Source organism: Toxorhynchites rutilus, chromosome 3 (genome assembly GCF_029784135.1).
Source record: "Toxorhynchites rutilus septentrionalis strain SRP chromosome 3, ASM2978413v1, whole genome shotgun sequence".
NCBI classification, from domain to species: Eukaryota; Metazoa; Arthropoda; class Insecta; order Diptera; family Culicidae; genus Toxorhynchites; species Toxorhynchites rutilus.
In genome coordinates, this window is record NC_073746.1 from 176,530,247 (window position 1) to 176,552,277 (window position 22,031).

The window sequence follows — 22,031 nt, forward strand, 5'->3', positions numbered from 1 at the left end:
TCGAATGTTTCTACTGAGCACAAGCAGGTTCTTATTCAAACTATGTTTACCATCGGATTACAGCAGTTTCATCGATATTCGAATGTGAACGGTAGACTTCTTGACCTCATATTCGTAAGTCACCCAGAGCAGCTCGATATTATAAAGCCGACTGCACCACTACTGCCCGTCGACAATCATCATGTTTTTCGATGAGAGAAGTGATGGTTTTGTGGAACAATCATCATCATAGTCGTAATGGTCGTAATAGGCACCTTACAGTTAACTTTAACTTAACCTATTTGCTCTGAATTATCTGATATTCCTATTAACACTTATTATTTTAATATAACGTAAATTTCAGACACAATTTTTGTATGGGATTTTCTCACCACTTGCAGAAAAAAGAATAGAATACGAATTTCATTCGGAAAAGTTAATTGTCATTCATAATTTACCCTTCAAAATTCGTTTTTCCTTCTCAAAAACACATAATACTCGCTTCACAAATACAGGCTGTTCCTTTCAGTTACAGAGATGCCAGTTTTTTTAGTCTGCGAAAATATATGTAAGTTATATTATCTGCAAACAAATGTTTTTATTCTATAAATAAGATTATGACAGTAGAACCCTGATTATCCGCGAGCGGGTGCATATTGATTAAAAAATGGACTGGTTATATCACAGGCATAGAATCCTAATCGAGAGAACAACTTAAATCATCATCCGGACGTATTTATTCCATGAAATTTCCATTTGGGAATTGAATCCGGTACCTATGTACGTATCAGCCAAAAATTTCCTGAGTGATAAGAAATTGGGATCGAAAGAAGATTGTAAAAATCCATTACTAGAGTTTTTCGCCAATAAGGCCCAAGACTTTTATAAGAGAGTGATTATGAAACTACCTTTTGCACAGAATCGGACAATCCGAAACATCTTAAATAAAATTTGAATTTCAAGATTTTTCGCTTCTTGTAAGGAAAGTGTTGCTCTTTCACCTACATAGGATTTATGTTTGACACGGCTTCACGGTGACGGGATGGTGTATGTGTAGTGCACTTTATTCTTCCAAGCAGTTCTTATGCAAAAAAATTGTAGGAGGTTGTATCCAAGATATGACCGCATTGTTGACGTAGAACAACACTGTTATTTTATATAAGTCGCTTATTTATACCTTCGGATATTATTCTAAAATGCTGTGAAATTTTAGAAACAACTGTTGCGTTGTTGTTGAAAGTTGCATTACTTTCTCCTGCTCGAGAGAAGCGCAGCTGTCACCCTTAGTGGAGAAGTTTTGCTACTGGCAAGCGAAATCTAATCACATACAAAATTTCAGAACGACATTTACTTTATTGGTGACTAAACAAGCGAAATAAACTCTTTTTGTTAATTACAACCTCGAAAACAGTAGCAACGCTTCATTATGTTCAATATTAGCGTAAATGCAATCCTAGTTGAAGGCAGTTTTGCGACTGGCACGCGAACCCATTCAAGATGCTTGGTATTCCCCAAATATTTTTTTGGCACACAACGTTAACGCCTGCTTCGCCATAACATCAGTTTAATGCATTGATGCATTCTCAAAGGCACCAACGAAGCCCTAATGATGACAGAAAACAAACAATGTTAACTGCTTGGAAAAAGACTGAATTATGCCGAGATGAAGAATACAAGGTGGGAAAATTCACGGGTTTTGGTTGTGTTAAACTTTGATTGTATTAGTAGCCAGGAAGATAGGAAGTTCACATACCAGGCATACCAGTCAGTTACTGAAATGGTACAAAATTGAATGTGTCAATGAATAACGTCGAAAGACGATATGCAGAAACTAATTACATGTTTCCAAAACACATTTTTCGCATTATGCAGAAACATATCACGAACTAAAATGTTAAATTTTTTCTTTGATTTCTTCTTATATCAGAAGTAGTATTATAATGTCTACTATGTTCGGATTTTAGAGCAACTTCGTGGAAGTTTATCTCTTCTCAGCAATTGTAATTACTTTTTTCACAATTAGGGTGCTGAAAACTTCATTCGTCTAAAGCCGGGTTCAGACGGTGCGAGTAAGCATACGAGTCGGTCTAGTCAGTTACTGCAGTGCAGCTACTCACACCGTGTGAACACATCATGCCAGTTATTGTCATGTGTGATCCGGCGTGCGAGCTACTTCAAAGTTTTTTGAATTTACTCGCACTTGCATGCTTCACAACGTCAAAAACAGAATTTAGCGTTCGAATCAGTGATGCCAAATGTAATGAAATGTCTCTATTTTTAAGATATTTGAAAATATGTTAAGATATTTATAGACTTGAAAATTATTGGAAAAACAAATAAAACCCTCATAGTTTCTAAACGAAATAATTGTTATTTCGTTTTGCACGCTGGCGGGGCACGCTTTCTTTTTGAGATAGTTTTCTTGAGAATCTCTAATATAGAATCATTATCAGATCACAACTTACAAAAAAAAGTATTGTTCTAAGAAACAGAATACATATTCGATTTAAAAAAGTACATTTTCATTCATTATTAAAATTTTTGAAGCGTATTTATTGCACCTGCAAATCGACTATCATTTTCATTTCACAAAATAAATAAAATTAAAAAAAAAAATCTTTTAGACTACCATTTATAACATCACATCCTTTCGGAATTATCTGAGCTATGGATGTTTTCGAGATTCTAAAAAATATCGACAACAATCCCAACGATATTCCAAAACAAAGGCACATCAATGTCATTTCTAATTTAACTCTTGCAGGTACAGCATCCCTCATGACTGTATCTTGGCGTTGTATTCGTGGAGCAATTAAATCCAACAGTTTTTTCACTTGTTCAGGTGTTATTATCAACACTGCTCTGTAATCTCGGGGATCCTCATCGTAGAGTTCCTTCAATATTGTATTTGTTGCTCCTTTTCTTTGCATCTAATTCCTGGCCCGAATCCTTTTCTCTTTCTGCTTTTTCGGATAGTACCTTCAGTTCAAAGAAATTCAGCACAAAGTATGTATTTTTAAACACGATCAGCGTTTGTTTTGCTATAAAATTGTGTGATGATACATTCAACTGAAAACCTAAGATGAAAACTGCCAATAAAGAAGTCGATTTTGGACCAATCATTTGACAAATTCGGACCTGATTGCTGTTTCTGACTATTTGATGGACATTTGAAAAGTCGCCTGGCATCCCTGGTAAACCCGTGCCGTAGTATCTAGTTTCTCGCCAGCAGCTCACACTGTGTGAACGGACAAGGCGAGTCAACCAATTGTCAAGCGAGTCCACCGGGTCAGTAGCTGCTCATTGTCAAGTCAGCTACTAGCAACGTATAAATGGGCCTTAAAGCTAAGATGCGAGCGGAAAACTTTTCGTCTCAATCTAGATCAAACGGAGTCAATTGAATTCAATTTTCAAGTGCATTTTACATGAATAAAACATGCAACTCTTTTTTCCAAGCACTGTTAAATATTTATTCGTCAAAGGAACAAAATATTCTGTGACTCTGTCTTTGTTCATTTACGTTTTTGGTCGACGTAACGAGAAGTAAAATTGAATTGAAATTAAGTTTAGAACATCTCAAAAATACAGAAATTTCAGTTTCTGCTAAAATGTAAGTTGGGCCCTTATGATTTTGAGCGCTACCATTGATTTAAGAAAAAAAAACTAGTTCGTTCATTTCATATGCTTATTTTTACTTTTCATAACAACACTTTTCCTATGTAGTGGACTATTATAAGAAAAGTAACACACATAAACGAAATCTGTGACATCACAGATTTAAAAATCTTCCCAAATTTCATTTTCCATCTTGGAATTATGCCACATAGCTTGTACTCTGCCCATCGATGCCGAAATCGCCTACTTCGCTGTTGTTCGATGCGGTTTCACACTCGCGAAGGCTCGGTTCAGTGCGAGCGCTTTTCACTGCATCAACATCGCGTGCATCATTAGATGACGCTTGCCTCGAAATTTTATTGCTACTGGCAATGCGTTCGTTTTTTGCAGGGCTGGAGCCTGCCTTCTTCTTCGTGCTCATCACACACTACGCGAAGCGTTCAATTTATGACGCGGAAAGAAAAACACAATACGACTAACGCGAAAAACGAACATAAAAACAGGAAGTGGGTTATATCTATGGTATAACCGCAAGGGTGACGTAGGACTATCGTTGATTTAGAGATCATTTGTTTGAAGTTGAATCTAAATCCATCCTGAATGAATGAATAAATAAATATTTGGGTGACTTCAAAAACGAGAGCATTACGTTGCAGGCTCAAGGTTTTATGCATCCAATATTGGATACAAAAAACCTTGTTCTGAAGGATAATCTTCAGAAGCTTTCCTGCTAACTGCACTTGATTGACAAACCACAAAACCAAATGTATGTGGTCGCAGTATTATATGGATAGAAAACATTAAAATAAACTCGCTTGAATGTAATTTTCAATTCCAAGGGGAACTGGCAGATTGTTTTGCAGCAACGATCATTTCTTTCCAGGTTTCTTCTCGATAACCAGCAAACGAAAAGAGTTGCGCGCGTGTATGTGTGGCGGCTGCTTCGATGTCTTCCCGAGGAACCGTGTTTCGATGCTGATACTCTCTTGGTCACCTTCTCTTCTCCTTCTGATCGATCGGCTTTCCTGCGCTCCCTGACAGTTAAAACAAACTGATTGCATTTCAGGTCAGGTCAGGCCAGGTAATGAATCCCTCGATCCCTCGCCGTTCAGCTCGTTCAGTAACGATGTTGTCTTGTCGATGTCCTCAGGCGTCGTGCACAAATTACTTAACGCTAAAAATCCGGATCTCGAACCCTCTCCCTCCCCCCCCCTTTCGTAACGCAATTTCCTATCTCTAATAAACAGAAAGTAATGCAACATCAACCCCCTCCCCCCTTGTCGCGTTACGTAATTTGTGCACGACGCCTCACGAAAAATGAATGGGTTTCACCACCAGAACATCATTTAAGTATGCTTTTCGTACGTGATTGAATCGAGAGAAGGTGTGGTTAACGATGGCAATTTGGAAGGCAAACTAGGGGAGAATGAACTCTCTGAGTATGAAAATTTCGGCGACTGAGCAATAATCGATTGAAAATTATATAATTTTCGCGATACGAAACATTTTCCGTTGCGCGCGCATACAATATTGGATACGAAAATATCCTACTGATGGGAAAGAATAATCTTCAGAAGCTTTCCAGCTAATTACACTTGATTGAAAAATTACGAAATCAAATGTATTTAGTCGCTGTGTTATATGGTTAGAAAACATTAAAATAAACTCTTTCGCATGAATGTATTTTTCAATTCCCAGGGAACTGGCAGATTATTTTTCAGCAACGATTAGATCTTTCCGGAATTTTCTCGATGCTGTATGGCATCCAAACGAAAATTCTCGTTTCAGTTTGGCCTGCAAAAATTTTTTTGAACTCTAATCCATCAAATTTGGAGCCCTGAAAAGGGCCGTTGATTATATGCTAAGCTAATATAGCACCCTCTCCTTGGATTCGTCGGGCCAGCTGAATGTCCTTGGGCATGATGTGACGCGTTTTGCATGGATAGCACACAAATTGGTATCTTCGAATAGGCCTCCTGCAGCGTCATAACCGCGGAACTTTGGAAGCGCAAATCGGTTTTGAAGTCATGAGCAATTTCACGAACCAAATGCTGCAAAGGTAGCTTGCGGATTAGCAATTCGGTCGACTTCTGATAGCGATGAATTTCACGCAAAGTTCCCGGTCGATAGCGATGTGGCTTCTTCACCTATCCTGCGGCTGGTGCGCTTATCCTAGCTGCTTTCGTGTGCCTTACCACCGAAAGACTAACGAGCTGTCTGCTTGGTCCCAAACAAACGAGTCGTCACGGTGCGAGAGTAGAGTAAGAAATGAACGAAAGCAAAGGAAGCGTCATTTTATAAACCATAAAAGTATAGAATCTAAACCCCACCCTTATTATATTCGTTGCTTACCCTGAGGGAGAAACGAATAACATCGAAGTAAGTATACAGTAATGTATTTGAACCCGCCCACAATCCGTTTTGCCTGCCAAGATCGGGTCGATGAAATGTCAACAATCGACCTCAAATGCTGCCACCTTGCAATCGAGTTATCGACCTTTCATATGCATTCATCGAACAACTTGACGCCACTTTTTCGCCAACATGTGCAAGGCGTCGACCTGCTTGCAGCGCTGCTATCAGCACTGCTTGCTGCTTGTTTGTATTGGTTTGTTATTGAAAATGAAAAGGAAATACATTGATCGATTTTAAACATATTTATTATTATTCAAATCCGACTGAGTACATTGATGAATACCTCCTTGCCCTTGATGACACAGATATGTGGCTGAGGAGGATTCTTCAATGTGCGTGAAGCACGGGATCTCCGATGGGGAAAATTGCTCGAAATACTATCGATGGCCAGGTCCTGCTGCGTTGCTGTTGATGCTGTTCCCCGGAATAGCACCCTGGACTTAAAGGATACTGCTGCGGGAAAGCTGATGCTGTTGGCTGGTGTGCCAGAAGTGGAAATAAGCAATGTGGTGATAAGGGAAATCATCTTTCTCATTCGCCGATTGATTGAGTGGAATGTATTCATAGCTGAAACAAAATAAAATGATTAGTAAGTGAAAAGCAGAAATGAATTCCCCACTCACCAGTTGTATGATCCGGATAAAAATGCGAACATTAAAATATCATGCGAATACGTTTGCTTTGCTTACCTCGCCTATTTTCATTCTACTATACAACGGAATCAGTGCATTCGGGTTCCTCCGGGGTGGTAATTCAGCTGAGCAAGTTGATAAATACCTCCTTGTCGTTGAGTTTTCGTGTCTGAAGAGGATTTTTGAATGTGCGCGAAGCACGGAACCTCTAATGGGGAAAGTTCTTCGCAATACCATACCATGGTCAAATTCTGCTGCTGCTGCTGTTGATGCTGTCCCCTGGCATTGCCAACAGGGGTTGGAGGTTACTGATGCAGGAAAACGGATGTTGTTGGCTGCTGTGATAGAAGTGGAAATCCGCACTGTGGTGATGGGAGAAATCATCTTTCTCACTTACCGATTGATGGAAGCAAACGAATCGAATGTATTCATAGCTGATAAGACAAGATAAAATAATTTATAATTAAAAATCCGAAATATATTTCATACTCACCAGTTGTATGATCCATTTGTTTTTGTTTGAGATGACAGTTTAGCGGAGTGGAAAAAAGCAGGGGTTAGACATCAATTGAATATAGGCTACCCAAAATCAAAATCTATATGGCGTCATTTGTTTACCAACATATCATTTGGGAGGATTGAAATCGTTGAATTCACGGAGATAGTATGCTTTATTCCTAACTGCATGAGCGATTTTCATATTTCGGTTTCTCATGGAGCTGTTAACATTTAACATGGCGTTTAAAGTTAGCCACTATTCGACTATATAACCGGTCCGAGTTGTAAACAACAGTAATTGATGGAACCAAAATGTCAGTGAACCGCAGCAATATTGGGTACACTGGCAATATAAGGGATTTGACGTTTTAGTCATACCCCTGGAAAAAGAACCACCAGTGATGCCATTTGGTTTGTTTAATTATTCAGTATTTTCGACTAACGAACTATCCGCGTTGACGATATTGGGGAATAGGCATGACAGTATGAATTTGCAGAAGGAATGAATACACTTTTAAAATGAAAATTATGAATGAACATGATTTTTCCTTAATCAAATTAGTACTCTATGTAAGTGAAAATCACTATTGCCTGCAAGTGGTAAAAAAACGTCATAAAAAAATATGTTTTGAGATATTTTTATATTATAATGATAAGTTTTTTTGAGAATATCTGAACGTCTATAGAAAATAATTCAAATTAGGGTCATGACAACGTACTTTAAGTAGAAAAATTATGCCAAGAAAAAAATTTCATACAAATTTTAGCAAATATAAACTGATTCGGGCCGACTAATATGATAGAGAATAGTTTGCCTCATACAAACTAATGCCGTATCCAGATGTCGATACCTAATCGTCATCATCGTGAATAGGTAACAGCGTTACGGTCGTTGTTAGGTCGATGTTTTTTTCGTCGATTGGATTGTGGGCGCCCATTTTAAAAGTGTATTCATTCCTTCTGCAAATCCATACTGTCATGCCTCTTCCCCAATATCGTCAACGCGAATAGTTCGTTAGTCGAAAATACTGAATAATTAAACAAACTAAATGGCGTCACTGGTGGTTCTTTTTTCCACTCCGCTAAACTGTCATCTCAAACAAAAACAAATGGATCATACAACTGGTGAGTATGAAATATATTTCGGCTTTTTAATTATTAATTATTTTATCTTGTCTTATCAGCTATGAATACATTCGACTCCTTTGCTTCCATCAATCGGTAAGTGAGAAAGATGATTTCTCCCATTACCACAGATTTCCACTTCTAACACAGCATCCAACAACATCCGTTTTCCTGCAGCAGTAACCTCCAACCCCTGTTGGCAATGCCGGGGGACAGCATTAACAGCAGCAGCAGCAGAATTTGACCATGGTATGGTATTGCGAAGAACTTTCCCCATTAGAGGTTCCGTGCTTCGCGCACATTCAAAAATCCTCTTCAGACACGAAAACTCAACGACAAGGAGGCATTTATCAACTTGCTCAGCTGAATTACCACCCGGAGGAACCCGAATGCACTGATTCCGTTGTATAGTAGAATGAAAATAGGCGAGGTAAGCGAACGTAATCGCATGATATTTTAATGTTCGCATTTTTATCCGGATCATACAACTGGTGAGTAGGGAATTCATTTCTGCTTTTCACTTACTAATCATTTTATTTTGTTTCAGCTATGAATACATCCGACTCAATCAATCGGCGAATGAGAAAGATGATTTCCCTCATCACCACATTGCTTATTTCCACTTCTGTCACACCAGCCAACAGCATCAGCTTTCCCGCAGCAGTATTTTTTAAGTCCAGGGTGCTATTCCGGGGAACAGCATCAACAGCAACAGCAGCAGGACCTGGCCATCGATAGTATTTCGAGCAATTTTCCCCATCGGAGATCCCGTGCTTCACGCACATTGAAGAATTCTCCTCAGCCACATATCTGTGTCATCAAGGGCAAGGAGGTATTCATCAATGTACTCAGTCGGATTTGAATCGTCAATCCAGACAACCCGGATGCACCGATTCCATTATATACCTTATTTTTATTATAAATGAATTTTTATTTTTTTTTTTTCAATAAAATGATTAAAATCGATCAATGTATTTGTTACGTGGAAAATACTGCGAACAAATTCCGCCACACGTGTTTCGGGAACTTTCTAGAGAGCAAACTCGCTTTTTGATGGAGTTAGCTTCAAGATTTTAGTCCGTTTTAGTGTTTTTGAGTAATCCAATGCAAGTACAAATTTATAATTCACAAGACTGTCGATTTTTATGCGTGTCTAACTGTTCTGTGTTACAATTGAAAATGAGTGTTTGTCTGACAGCTATACTTCCTGTTCTTATGTGTCAAATAATTACCCTTGTGGCAAGTCTACAGCCGGGTTGCCATCTCGGTGGTGATCGTCGGTAACATCCCCCACCCCGTATTGCTGGTCACTTGAAGAATTCTGAGGTTCAGCCATACCACTTGTTGAGACATCGAGCACCACAATTTTTGTCACCGGTCTCTGAAGTATACCAGATTTTGTCTTGATATCAGCCCTGCGCACCCGTCCATCCTTTCCAGGATACACTCTTGCCACACGTCCCCGTATCCAGCTGTTTCGAATAGCTTCGTCGACGACTACCACAAGGTCACCAACTTTGATAGGCGTGACCTCTTCGAACCACTTATTCCGATCGGCTATAGTTGGAAGGTATTCATTTATCCAGCGCTTCCAAAACTGATCCAAGACATATTGCACATAGTTCCAGTTATTTCTTAATGTCGTTCTTTCCTCTGTAGGCAGCTTTGTAGTTTGAACGACGCCAGTGGAACTCAGCAGTAGGAAATGGTTGGGTGTTAGTGATTCCTGGTTTTCATTGGCTAAAGGAATATATGTCAGCGGTCACGAATTTACAATTGACTCGGCTTCTGTCAATACTGTTAGGAACGATTCGTCATCTGGTCTTCTGGGAGCAGCCAAAGCTGATAGCGCAGTTTTCACGGATCTCACCATCCGCTCCCAAATTCCTCCCATATGGGGAGCTGCCGGTGGATTGAAATGCCATTGAGTTAGAGAATTCGTGAATGTCCCAGCTAATTCTCTGTTGATATTGCGTAGCTCTACAAGTAATTCACCTCTTGCTCCTTGAAAATTTGTGCCTTGATCACTATAAATCTCCTGAGGTGATCCTCGTCTGGCTATGAATCGCCTGATGGCGAGTTTACAGGATTCTGTGGAGAGAGCATGCGCTACTTCAAGGTGTACTGCCCTTATCGTCATGCACGTGAAGAGAGCAACGTATCGCTTAACGGTGGATCGACCAACCCGTATTAGAAACGGTCCACAATAGTCCAAACCGACGAACGTGAAAGGTCGTATATACGGTGACAGACGAATTAGAGGCAGCGGGGCCATACGAGGGATAGCCGGCTGGGTTTTGTAGATGCGACACCATGCACAATTTTTCGCTACTTTACGAACCACTGTACGAAGGCTAGGAATACGGAACTTTTGTCGGAGCTCATTAACCGCAGTTTCATTGCAACTGTGTCCCAATCGACGATGGTACGAGTGGACTAACAGATTCGTTACGTAGTGATTTTTCGGCAAGATAATAGGATTTCTAGTTTCGCTGGGCACACATAGAGCGTTATTTAGGCGACTGTCCATACGAACGACTCCACAATCATCGATAAATGGAGAGAGTTTGTAGAGCGGACTCTTCTTCCCCAGACGTATGTGCTTCTGTTGATCGTTAACACATTTCTTTAATATTTCAATTTCAACAGCATAAGATTCTTGTTGAACAAGTTTCCAAATTGTTGTTTCTGCTTCTCGTAGATTCTCTCGTGTAAGTCCATTTGGTTTATTCTCTGACGACGTCACTTTACGACTTATTTCTACAAATCGATGAATATACGCTACTGATCTCACAAGTCGCTCGTACTTCGAAAAACGTTCAAAGGTGATCATACAATTTCCCGTACTTTCTCTGTGATGGTGGATTACTTTTATTTCTTCGGTAGTCTGCGTTTGTAGTGGATGTTGTCGAGGCCAGTTTTCTTCCGCTTCATAAAGAAACTCTGGAGCTGTGAACCATCGCGAGCTGGGGCTGTAGAAGTTATTTTTATTCCATTTAGTCGCTTCATCCGCAACATTCTTCCGCGTTGGGACCCATTTCCATTCTGTCACGCTTGACTCACTCAAAATCTCGCTGATTCTGAAGGCTACATATTGCTTGTAGCGGCGGTGATCGGAGTGTATCCAGGACAACACCGTGCTGGAATCTGTCCAAAATATTCTACGTGTGATGTTAATCGTGTGTTCCTTGGCAATAGATCTTGCTAAGCGTACTCCAATGACAGCAGCTTGCAGTTCTAGTCTTGGTATGGATGTTGATCTAAGTGGAGCCACTTTACTTCTTGACGACACCAATGCGCATCTTACTACACCGTTTTGCACTATTCGGAAATACGCTACACATGCGTATGCTGACTCGCTTGCGTCGACGAAAGTATGCAACTCTAGCGTGTTATAGCTATGCTGATCGTAGTGAGGGAAATAACAACGTGGAATTTTGATTTCTTCAAGGTTCGTTAACACCTTTGTCCAACATTTCCAGCGACAAAATAATTCCGAAGATAATTTTTCATCCCATCCTATACCAGACCTCCATATGTCTTGGATAATCACCTTTCCATGTACGGTGATCATAGTTATCAAACCGAGTGGATCAAAAAGGCTCATAACTAGTCGTAGTGCTTCACGTTTGGTTGGAATGACATTCCCTTCAATAATCGTAACCAAGTCTTCGCGAATCAGCAGAGAAAAGCGGAAAACATCCTCTTCTGGATACCATACCAGGCCTAAAACACGCTCACTCTCATTACTAGTGAAAGATTTACAGAATTCCGTTACTATTCCACCAACTTTTTCTGTCACTTCTGTTGAGTTCGAAAGCCATTTTCGCATTTCAAACCCTGCCTTAGCATGAACTAGTTTCACTTCCTTCGCAACCTCTATTGCTTCGCTAATGCTATCAAAGCTATCCAGATAGTCGTCCACATAATGATTCCTCTGGATAGCATAAGACGCTCGTGGATACTGTTTCTCGTATTCTTGTGCGTTGAGGTTCTTCACATACTGTGAACTACATGGCGAGCAGGTCGATCCGAACGTAGCTACGTTCATAATATAAATGTCGATAGGAAGTGATCGATCGCTTCTCCATAAAAACCGCTGCGACTGACAGTCGTTTTCTAGAATGCGTATCTGGTGAAACATTTCTTTAATATCGCCGTTTACGGCGATCTGTCGTTGACGATACCGGAATATCACACCAATAAGGGATGAAAGCAAGTCAGGTCCCTTGAGCATCATACTATTAAAGGAAACGTTGTCTACCTTCGCTGCTGCATCCCACACGATACGAACTTTGTCTGGTTTTTTAGTGTTCATAACGACGCCTAAGGGAAGGTACCACACGCGACGTAAGTCGGCTGTGCGTAGCTCTTCTTCAGTAGCCTTATGCGCATATCCTTTGATCTCATATTCTGTTATTTGCTTTCTCACATTTTCGTACAGTTCAGGATTGGCACTTAGTCGTCGCTCCAAACACTGGAGTCTACGTTCAGCCATTTGCCAGCTTTCTGGAAATTCGATGAAATCATAGCGCCAAAGAAGTCCGGTCTCATAACGTCCACTGGATGTTCGAACAGTGGTATTCTTTAATATACTTCTAGCTCGTTCATCATCGGCTGATTCCAAAAGAGGAACTACGGAAACTCCCACACTTTCAACGTTGAAAAAGTTCTGCACCATTTCATGTAATTTTTCATTTGACGTTATCGAAGACGATTGTCTGCAGACTTGAACATGATGATGATCGCGTTGCACTCGTTGAATACCTGATAAATTCCCATGAACCGACCATCCGAGCCTTGATTTAGTAGCCACTGGTTCACCACTTGTGCCTTCTCTAAATTTCAGAGCAGTACTGAGATGAGTATTGTTGAGACCGATTAAAAGTTGAGGTGTCACGTTGCTATAACTCTCCATCGGAAGTCCACGCAAATGATTAAAACGCTTCTGCAATTCGCTGAACGAAAGAGTTTGCGACGGAAGATTCAAATTAGTTACGGTGCGAACGTCCTTCAGTTGATACTGCCTGTTGGATTTACGGCCGGATATTTTGATCTGCATGATCCTCGAATCTGATTCTGTACGAGTAATGTCGCTAGTCCACTGCATACTGAGAGGGCTAACCTGCCCTTTAATATCAAGCTGGTCTGCGAGGCGTTCGTCCATCAGCGTTAATTCAGATCCATCATCCATGAAAGCGAATGTGTCGACATGAACATGCTGTCCATAAATAGTTACGGGAATTAAGCGGAAGAGAGTTGATTTCCCATTCTCACTATGCAATGAGAAAACCCCCGACGATTGTGCAGATTCGACTGGCTTGATAACCGTCTGTAATTTAGGCGAGTGTAGGAGTCTATGATGACGATATTGACAACCATCAATCCCGCAAATATCACTTTTACATGGCCTTCTTCCGTGTGAATTGAGACAACGGCGACATAGATGATTTTCATTCACCATTTTCCAACGAGCATCGATATCTAACCCCTTGAATATGAAACAATCCTTAACCTTGTGTCCCGCCTTCTTGCATATTGCACAATCCCTCACATATCTTTCCGTTGATTCATTTGAAGTAGTCACATCGATTTCCACCGTCTCGGCTGAATGCTTGTTAACGAAGCCCTTATCCTTTTGCTTTTCACCTCTCCACTCTTTTTGTATTTTCGTCGCTGTGACCGGAACTATATTGCTCACGGCAGACACCATAGCCGACATAAAATTCGCAAATGTTGTTATGTCTGGTGAGGAAAATTGATGTTGATGTAATGCCCAATCAAGACGAACATTGGTTGGTAGTTTTTGAATCAGCTCTTGGAGTAAAGTAGGATTGTTCAAGTAATTACTCATTCCTACTGCTTGCAAATGTCCACATAAATTCTGCACTAATAGACCAAACTGAATTAAGTTTTCAAGTTTGTCAGGTTTTGGTGCCGGATATGCCCTCACCTTCTCTAATAGCATGTTTGCGATCAACTCAGGTCGCCCATACAGAGTATAAAGAGTGGACAATACATGTGATAACATTGAAGGATGAAGGAGGAAACTTTTTACCGCTTCTCTAGCACTTCCTTTGAGGCAGCGTTGCAATCTCATCAAATTTTCTGCGTCTGAAAAACCGCACATCTCAGTAGAATTATTATAACTTGTGATAAAAATGGGCCAGTCAGATGGATCCCCCTCAAATATTGGGAGATCTCGTGGTACTACGTGACGTGCTGTCAGCTGTTGCGGAGATGGTCCTGCTATATTACGATCGAAATTATTAGCGTTGGGAACAGGAAGTGGCGTTATAATTGGTGCTTGATAATTCGTGAATGTGGCGGGAGACGTATCACCGTGGCAAGGAATTTGACTGCAATAATCGGTATAATATGATCTTTCGACATTCACATTTCGCGTAGTGGCTGACGGGTGCGGGTGATTAATTTTAGGTGTTGAATACAATAAAGGTATATCTGATGTATTGATTTGCGGTACCGGGTTTTTCATCATCATAGTGCTTGAAATACAATGAGCTGTGTTGTGGTTTACTAAATGGCCTGAACCTACCTGCATTACTGGCATTACCTCATGTATGGATTGCTGGTGCTTATTGTACGTTGGGAGTGGGGGACGCCATGCTGTAGAAATCCTCGGTTGACAATCTTCCTTTGTGGTGACAGGATCCCCTCGAGGCGGCTGCGAACACGATTGATCATCACGCTGGGAACGTTGTTGATCGAATAACTTCGACGAATGTTGATGAGACTCCACTTGAAGAGCCGTTTTGCACAGCTTCGCCTGTTCCGATGACAAAACATTCGCTGTTAAACCTGCATGTATGAATCCTGGTTTCAAGAAATCCGGAATGTGTGGCTGTGGTTGCACCTGTGGCTGCACCATCGCATTGGCTGGAGCATAAGAAGAAATGTCAAAGTTTGGTACTTCTTCGTTGACAATTGCCTTCTTCTGTGGTGAAATAAACATATCGAGTTGCTGCATCTGGCTGACGTGTTTGGTTATCTCTTCATCGGCAGACGGGATAACGATCGGGGTAATTTTGCTCCCGGAGATCGTTTCCGAAGTCGTAGCCGGCTGGGTATTTAACCACTGCTTTACCTTGCTTACGCCGCTCCTGCTTGTTACACAACTTTTTGAGCCTTCGCTCCCATGTTTTTCCTCCACGAGACTGAGCATAATATCAAACCGCTTCGCTATGTGCTCCGCTTCGATGCTCTGCCTTTCCTGCATTTCCTTCGCTCTCCTTTCTTTTTCCTGCCGAAGAATCTTCTCATGTAACGCATTCTCCTTTTCCTGCATACTCCTTTCTTCCTCCGTCCGCTCGCGAAGTAACTTTTCGCGTAATAATTTCTCCTCTTCCATACGTTGAAGCTCAATCTGCATTCGGAGCGCTCTTGCACTCGATGTGTTGGATTTGCCAGAGTGACAACTTGATGACCCGACCGGAACTTGTGAGTTGCACTCAGCACAAACGAAACTGTGATTTTTTACAGATTCGTTTACTCCGGCACATTGGAAATGGTACCATGCTAAACATTTCTCGCACTCGACCTGATCGTCAATGGAGTCTGGCTCATTGCACGCATTGCAATTTCTTGGTGTTACGTTGAGGTTATGTTGAGTCGATGATTTCGGGTATGCTCCTTTACTCGTTTTTCTCGACGGCATAATTCCACTTGGACACAGCAAAAGGGTTCTCCGCAAATGAATCTAACGATTTGCAACTTGTCGAATAAAATCTTGAAGATTTGTTACGTGGAAAATACTGCGAACAAATTCCGCCACACGTGTTTCGGGAACTTTCTAGAGAGCAAACTCGCTTTTTGATGGAGTTAGCTTCAAGATTTTAGTCCGTTTTAGTGTTTTTGAGTAATCCAATGCAAGTACAAATTTATAATTCACAAGACTGTCGATTTTTATGCGTGTCTAACTGTTCTGTGTTACAATTGAAAATGAGTGTTTGTCTGACAGCTATACTTCCTGTTCTTATGTGTCAAATAATTACCCTTGTGGCAAGTCTACAGCCGGGTTGCCATCTCGGTGGTGATCGTCGGTAACAGTATTTCCTTTTCATTTTCAATAACACACCAATACAAACAAGCAGCAAGCAGTGCTGGAAGCAGGTCGACGCCTTGCACATGTTGGCGAAAAAGTGGCGTCAAGTTGTTCGATGAATGCATATGAAAGGTCGATAACCCGATTGCAAGGTGGCAGCATTTGAGGTCGATTGTTGACATTTCATCAACCCGATCTTGGCAGGCAAAACGGAATGTGGGCGGACACTTTGCGTTACATTTAATACCATACCGCAGCCACAACATTTTCTGCATGTTGAATTAATGCGATTGATTAGTAACTATCAAGAAACTATCAGTAACTATATTAGTAACTATTAATCGCATAAATTCAACATGAAAAAAATGTTATGGCTGTGGTATGATATTGAATGTTATGCAAAGTGTCCGGATTCAAAAGCATTACTGTAAAAAAGAGTTAACTCGACTGAAAATTTTTCGGTTCGGCCTGCAAAAACGAAATTAAGAGCCCCCGCAGACTGCAGACTGACTTGTCGACGGATAGTTCGGTCGGCTTCTTAATCAGTACGGAGAGGTATGCATGTGCGCACATTACACCGATTCAGTTGGGTCGGTTTTTGCACCAGTAGGCCGATCCGACCAAACTGTCGGCTGAAAAAAAGTCTGTAGTGTGCGGAGGCTCTAATTGAAGTGTACAGCATAATGCATAGACGTAAGTATGAGCTTCCCCGAGATGGAAAATGAAAGGTGGGAAGATTTTTTAAATCTGTGACGTCACAGATTTTGTTTATGTATGTTACTTTTCTTATAATAGTCCACTACATAGGAAAAGTGTTGTTATTAAAAGTAAAAATAAACAAATGAAATGAACTACTTTTTTTTTCCTAAATCAATGCTAGCGTTCAAAATCACAAGGGCCCGACATTTTAACAGAAACTGAAATTTCAGTGTTTTTGAAGTGTTCTAAACATAATTTCAATTCAATTTTACTTCTCGTTACGTCGACCAAAAACGTAAACGAACAAAGTCAGAGTCATACAATCTTTTGTTCCTCTGACGGATAAACATTTGACAGTGCATGGGAAGGTTGCAAGTTTTTTTCACGTAAAACCAACTTTAAAAATAATTATAATTGACTCCGTATGACTTAGATTGAGACGAAAAACTTTCCGCTTGCGTCTTAGTTTTAGACGACTGAAATTTTTAGCACCCTAATTGTGAAAAAGTAATTACAATTGCTGACAAAAGTCGAACTTCCATGAAGTTGCTCTAGAATCCAAACCTAGTAGACATTAGAATACTATATCTGAAATCAAAGAAATAATTAAACATTTTAGTTCGTGATATGTTCTGTTTTTTTTTACATGATGCGAAAAATATGATTTGAATATCTGTAATTAGCTTCTGTATATCCTCTTTCAACGTTATTCGTTGACACATTCAATTTTGTACCATTTGAGTAACTGACTGGTATGCCTGGTATGTGAACTTCCTATCTTCCTGGCTACTAATACAATCAAAGTTCAACACAACCAAAACCCGTGAATCTTCCCACCTTCTAGTCTTCATCTCGGAGCTTCCCCATCTCACATTCCAATAAGATTAATGGGTTTCCAAGTGGGCGCGCTACATATGGATACGAATGATTTCAATAACCTGTTTTCGAAGCTATCATTAAGCTATTGAAACAATTTTTCGACTCAATAAATAGCAATCATATAACTCTTGGACATTTTATCTTTTGTATGAAATGATTATCATACTGTTCCGTTGATCTGAAGCAGAATGAATCACGCTTAAAGAAGGAATGGATTTTTTCTTGGAATTTACTCAGCAAAAATAATGCCCTTTCCCAACAATTGAAAACGACAAACGGTAAACAGTTTCATCAAAGTGATTTCTTCGATATGGGGATATAAAGGGTGTGTCACATCAAATTGCATCACGGAAAAAACGCTGTAGAAATTCGCCCAGTAGACCGATCCTTTTGAAAATTTTAGACAGTAAAATAAAAACTATTAAACAACTTTTGTCATTTTCTTTTTATTCATACTTCGAGCCCAAGCCCGTATGCTCGCACCTTCCTCTTTACCCCGTCCATAAGGTTCTGTGCAACGTCAGGTTGTAGTTTTTTTTTGAACAGAAATCCATTTTCTCTTGAAGTCCGCCTCCGATTTGAAAACTTTTGGGTTCTTCCGGAGGGCCTGCTTCATAATCGCCCAATATTTCTCTATTGGTCGAAGCTCCGGCGCGTTGGGCGGGTTCATTTCCTTTGGCAAGAAGGTGACCCCGTTGGCTTCGTACCACTCCAACACGTCCTTTGAATAGTGGCACGAAGCGAGATCCGGCCAGAAGATGGTTGGGCCCTCGTGCTGCTTCAATAGTGGTAGTAAGCGCTTCTGTAGGCACTCCTTAAGGTAAACCTGCCCGTTTACCGTGCCGGTCATCACGAAGGGGGCGCTTCGCTTTCCGCAAGAGCAGATCGCTTGCCACACCATGTACTTTTTGGCAAACTTGGAAAGTTTCTGCTTGTGAATCTCCTCCGGAACCCTGAATTTGTCCTCTGCGGAGAAGAACAACAGGCCCGGCCGCTGACGAAAGTCCGCTTTGACGTAGGTTTCGTCGTCCATTACCAGGCTTCGTCAGCATTTCGGTGTACAGCTTCCGGGCTCGCGTCTTCCCCACCATGTTTTGCCTTTCGTCGCGGTTAGGAGCCTTCTGAACCTTGTATGTACGCAGGCCCTCCCGCTGCTTGGTCCGCTGGACGAATGAACTTGACAAATTCAGCTTATTGGCGATATCCCCGACCGAACTCCTCGGATCACGTCTAAACTGCTTAACTACGCGCTTGTGATCTTTTTCACTGACGGAGCATCCATTTTTGCCGTTCTTCACCTTCCGGTCGATGATTAGGTTCTCGAAGTATCGTTTTAGTACTCTGCTGACCGTGGATTGGACGATTCCCAGCATCTTACCGATGTCTCGATGTGACAACTCCGGATTCTCGAAATGAGTGCGCAGGATTAATTCACGACGCTCTTTTTCGCTCGACGACATTTTTCCAAATTTACGAAAAATTGACAGTGAAGCATGGCCAACGTGATCTATACACTCTTATCTGATTATAAGCGAAAGCTGAAGATATAATTCCTAAAAATTAAATTTCTACAGCGTTTTTTCCGTGATGCAATTTGATGTGACACACCCTTTATTCACTACATCATGTCATATATTTCATATTCTTCATTATGAAATCCATATCCATGGCACCTATCGGTATCGAATTATCATCGACAGCTCGTTAGTCTTTTGGTGGTAAGGCACACGAAAGCAGCTCGGATAAGCGCACCAGCCGCAGGATAGATGAAGAAGCCACATCGCTATCGACCGGGTACTTTGCGTGAAATTCGTCGCTATCAGAAGTCGACCGAACTGCTGATCCGCAAGCAACCTTTACAGCATTTGGATCGTGGAATTGCTCAGGACTTCAAAACCGACTTGCGCTTCCAAAGTTCCGCGGTTATGACGCTGCAGGAGGCTTATTCGAAGATACCAATTTGTGTGCTATCCATGCAAAACGCGTCACAACATGCCCAAGGATATCCAGCTGGCCCATCGTATCCGAGGAGAGCGTGCTATATTAGCTTAGCATATAATCAACGGCCCTTTTCAGGGCTCCAAATTTGATGGATTAGAGTTTAGACAAGTTTTTTACAGGCCGAACTGAAAGGAGCATTTAGCGAAAATCGTGGTTTCGATAATAATTCGATACCGATAGGTGCCATGGATATGGATTTCATAATGAAGAATATGAAATACATGACATGATGTAGTGAATATATCGAAGAAATCACTTTGGTGAAACTGCATTATAAAATTATTTGTGTACGAATGCCGCAATCGATAGTCGACTCTAATTTGCGCTGGGTAATTTCTTCGGAGGACTCGATTCCTCCTTTGAGCATTAATAATCTCTTTCTGGCAAAACGAAGAGGTATGAATCACATTATTTGAAAGATAGAATGAAGAAGTTTTCTGCCAATTTCCTTCAACCTCCAAACATATCCTTCTCCCGTTTGTCGTTCTCGCGTTCGCTAATCCTTTCTCACAACACCCATTTCTCGTTTGAGAAATTGTTAAGTAAACATTGTTTGCCAGTGCGCGTCCCAGCAAACATTAAATCGCATAACAAGCGTATATATAACATCATATGCCCTAAAATTTGGTTGGCATATAATGCGCCTAACTGGCATATGCATGCAAAAGTGGAGGCCATATACATACATGGCAAATGCTTACTGAATTTTTTTGGATGAATATGCAACTTTGAACGGCTATAATAGCGATTATGTTGGAATTGAATTGCGATCTAATATAAATATATTCATGAATTGTCAAGGCACCAAATACGACTTTTGTCATACTTATATACGATTTATTACAGACATAGAAAAAAACAAATGGCGCAAAATATTTTCGTGAAATGTTTATTACAACCTCACGAATCGCCATTTTTATATATGAGTATTTATGTTCGTAGAAATAATAATTGTTTGATTGATTTGTATTGGAAGTGGAATATGAATGTTTTAAATGCCTCAGGTTGATGTTTGGTGAAAACTGCTCCGATGTGGGTTCGAACTCCGGTTGTATGGATTATCATCCACCAGCTATCTCGCGCGGCTATCTGAAATTCAATTTAACAGCGGTTAAAACTTTCAAGTGCATCAGCATTTCAATGACATTTCAATATGATGTAATATGTTCTTTATTAGGATTTAATATGATTTACTGTTTCATGATTTTCTTCAGCATGCAACACGCTTTACTAAAGTACTGAATCGATTTGAATTATACGCTTATACGACACACAAACTGCATCTGCGTAATATACGCATATGATGCGGATTAAATATATTTTACGACAATGTACATCATAAAATTGATGTTTATTATATCGAATTGCGACTTAATTTGATAATGGTATATAAAATCGAGTTTTTACATTTTATGCGATTTCAAATATACACGATACATACTTTGATTGATATTATATGCGATTATGATTTATTCGGATTTCTTGTAAGACTTGGCACGTGCAAAATTATACGATTTAATGTTTGCTGGGGTAGAGCGGGAATTCCTAAAGATTCATTGCACCTCTAATAAATTGCCGAAAGACGTGGTCTTACGTTGATCGCACTTGATTGAAAAAATCCAAAACGAAATGTATTTGGTCGCAGCATTATATGAGTAGAAAGCAAATAATCGCTCGAAAATGACTTGATTTTCGCGATTTGAAACATTTTCCATTTTTCATGTTATGCATCCAATATTGGATACGAAAATTTTCCACTGATGGGGAAAAAATATTCAGAAGCTTTCTTGTTAATTACGATTGATTGAAAAATCACAAAACCAAATGTATTTGGTTGCAGTGTTATATGGATAGAAAACATTAAAATAAACTCTTTCGCATGAATATATTTTTCAATTCCCAGTGTGTGTGGTTGGTGGCGGCTGCGATGTTTCAAGCGGAACCTTGGCATCACTCTCCTCCTGATGGATTCCCTTCTGGCCTAAGGTGCACAAACAGGCTCTTGGTGACACCGTTCATCAGCGCTTTCATGATAAACGAAATTAGCTTCACAACAACAGCGACAACATGCTCCAATCACTGTTCAATCATAACTGAAAGGGTTTACGAGCGGCGCTCGCTTATAT

The 22,031-nt window shown here is 40.4% G+C and overlaps 1 protein-coding gene and 2 long non-coding RNA genes across 5 annotated transcripts; 1 reads left to right on the forward strand and 2 right to left on the reverse strand.

The window, feature by feature from the left end:
* Nucleotides 1-6,273: 6,273 nt before the first annotated feature.
* LOC129779459 (uncharacterized) lies at nt 6,274-7,193 on the reverse strand. 2 transcript variants are annotated; one of them, XR_008743662.1, is made up of 3 exons: nt 7,135-7,193; nt 6,699-7,075; nt 6,274-6,576 (listed from the first exon to the last, which is right to left on the reverse strand). It is a non-coding gene; the product is annotated as an uncharacterized LOC129779459 (long non-coding RNA). The 2 variants fall into 2 exon arrangements; XR_008743661.1 differs by having other exon boundaries at nt 6,633-7,075.
* An 872-nt stretch (nt 7,194-8,065) lies between these two features.
* LOC129778077 (uncharacterized) lies at nt 8,066-9,191 on the forward strand. Of its 2 annotated transcripts, none has more exons than XR_008743362.1 (4): nt 8,066-8,264; nt 8,324-8,360; nt 8,442-8,755; nt 8,812-9,191. It is a non-coding gene; the product is annotated as an uncharacterized LOC129778077 (long non-coding RNA). The 2 variants fall into 2 exon arrangements; XR_008743363.1 differs by having other exon boundaries at nt 8,067-8,264; nt 8,415-8,755.
* Nucleotides 9,192-9,492: 301 nt separating this feature from the next.
* On the reverse strand, nt 9,493-15,939 carry LOC129773676 (uncharacterized). Its single transcript, XM_055777321.1, has 3 exons — nt 14,821-15,939; nt 10,039-13,596; nt 9,493-9,990 (listed from the first exon to the last, which is right to left on the reverse strand). Exons 1-3 carry the CDS (start codon nt 15,937-15,939, stop codon nt 9,493-9,495), a joined length of 5,175 nt encoding a protein of 1,724 aa, XP_055633296.1.
* Between the last annotated feature and the right edge of the window lie 6,092 nt (nt 15,940-22,031).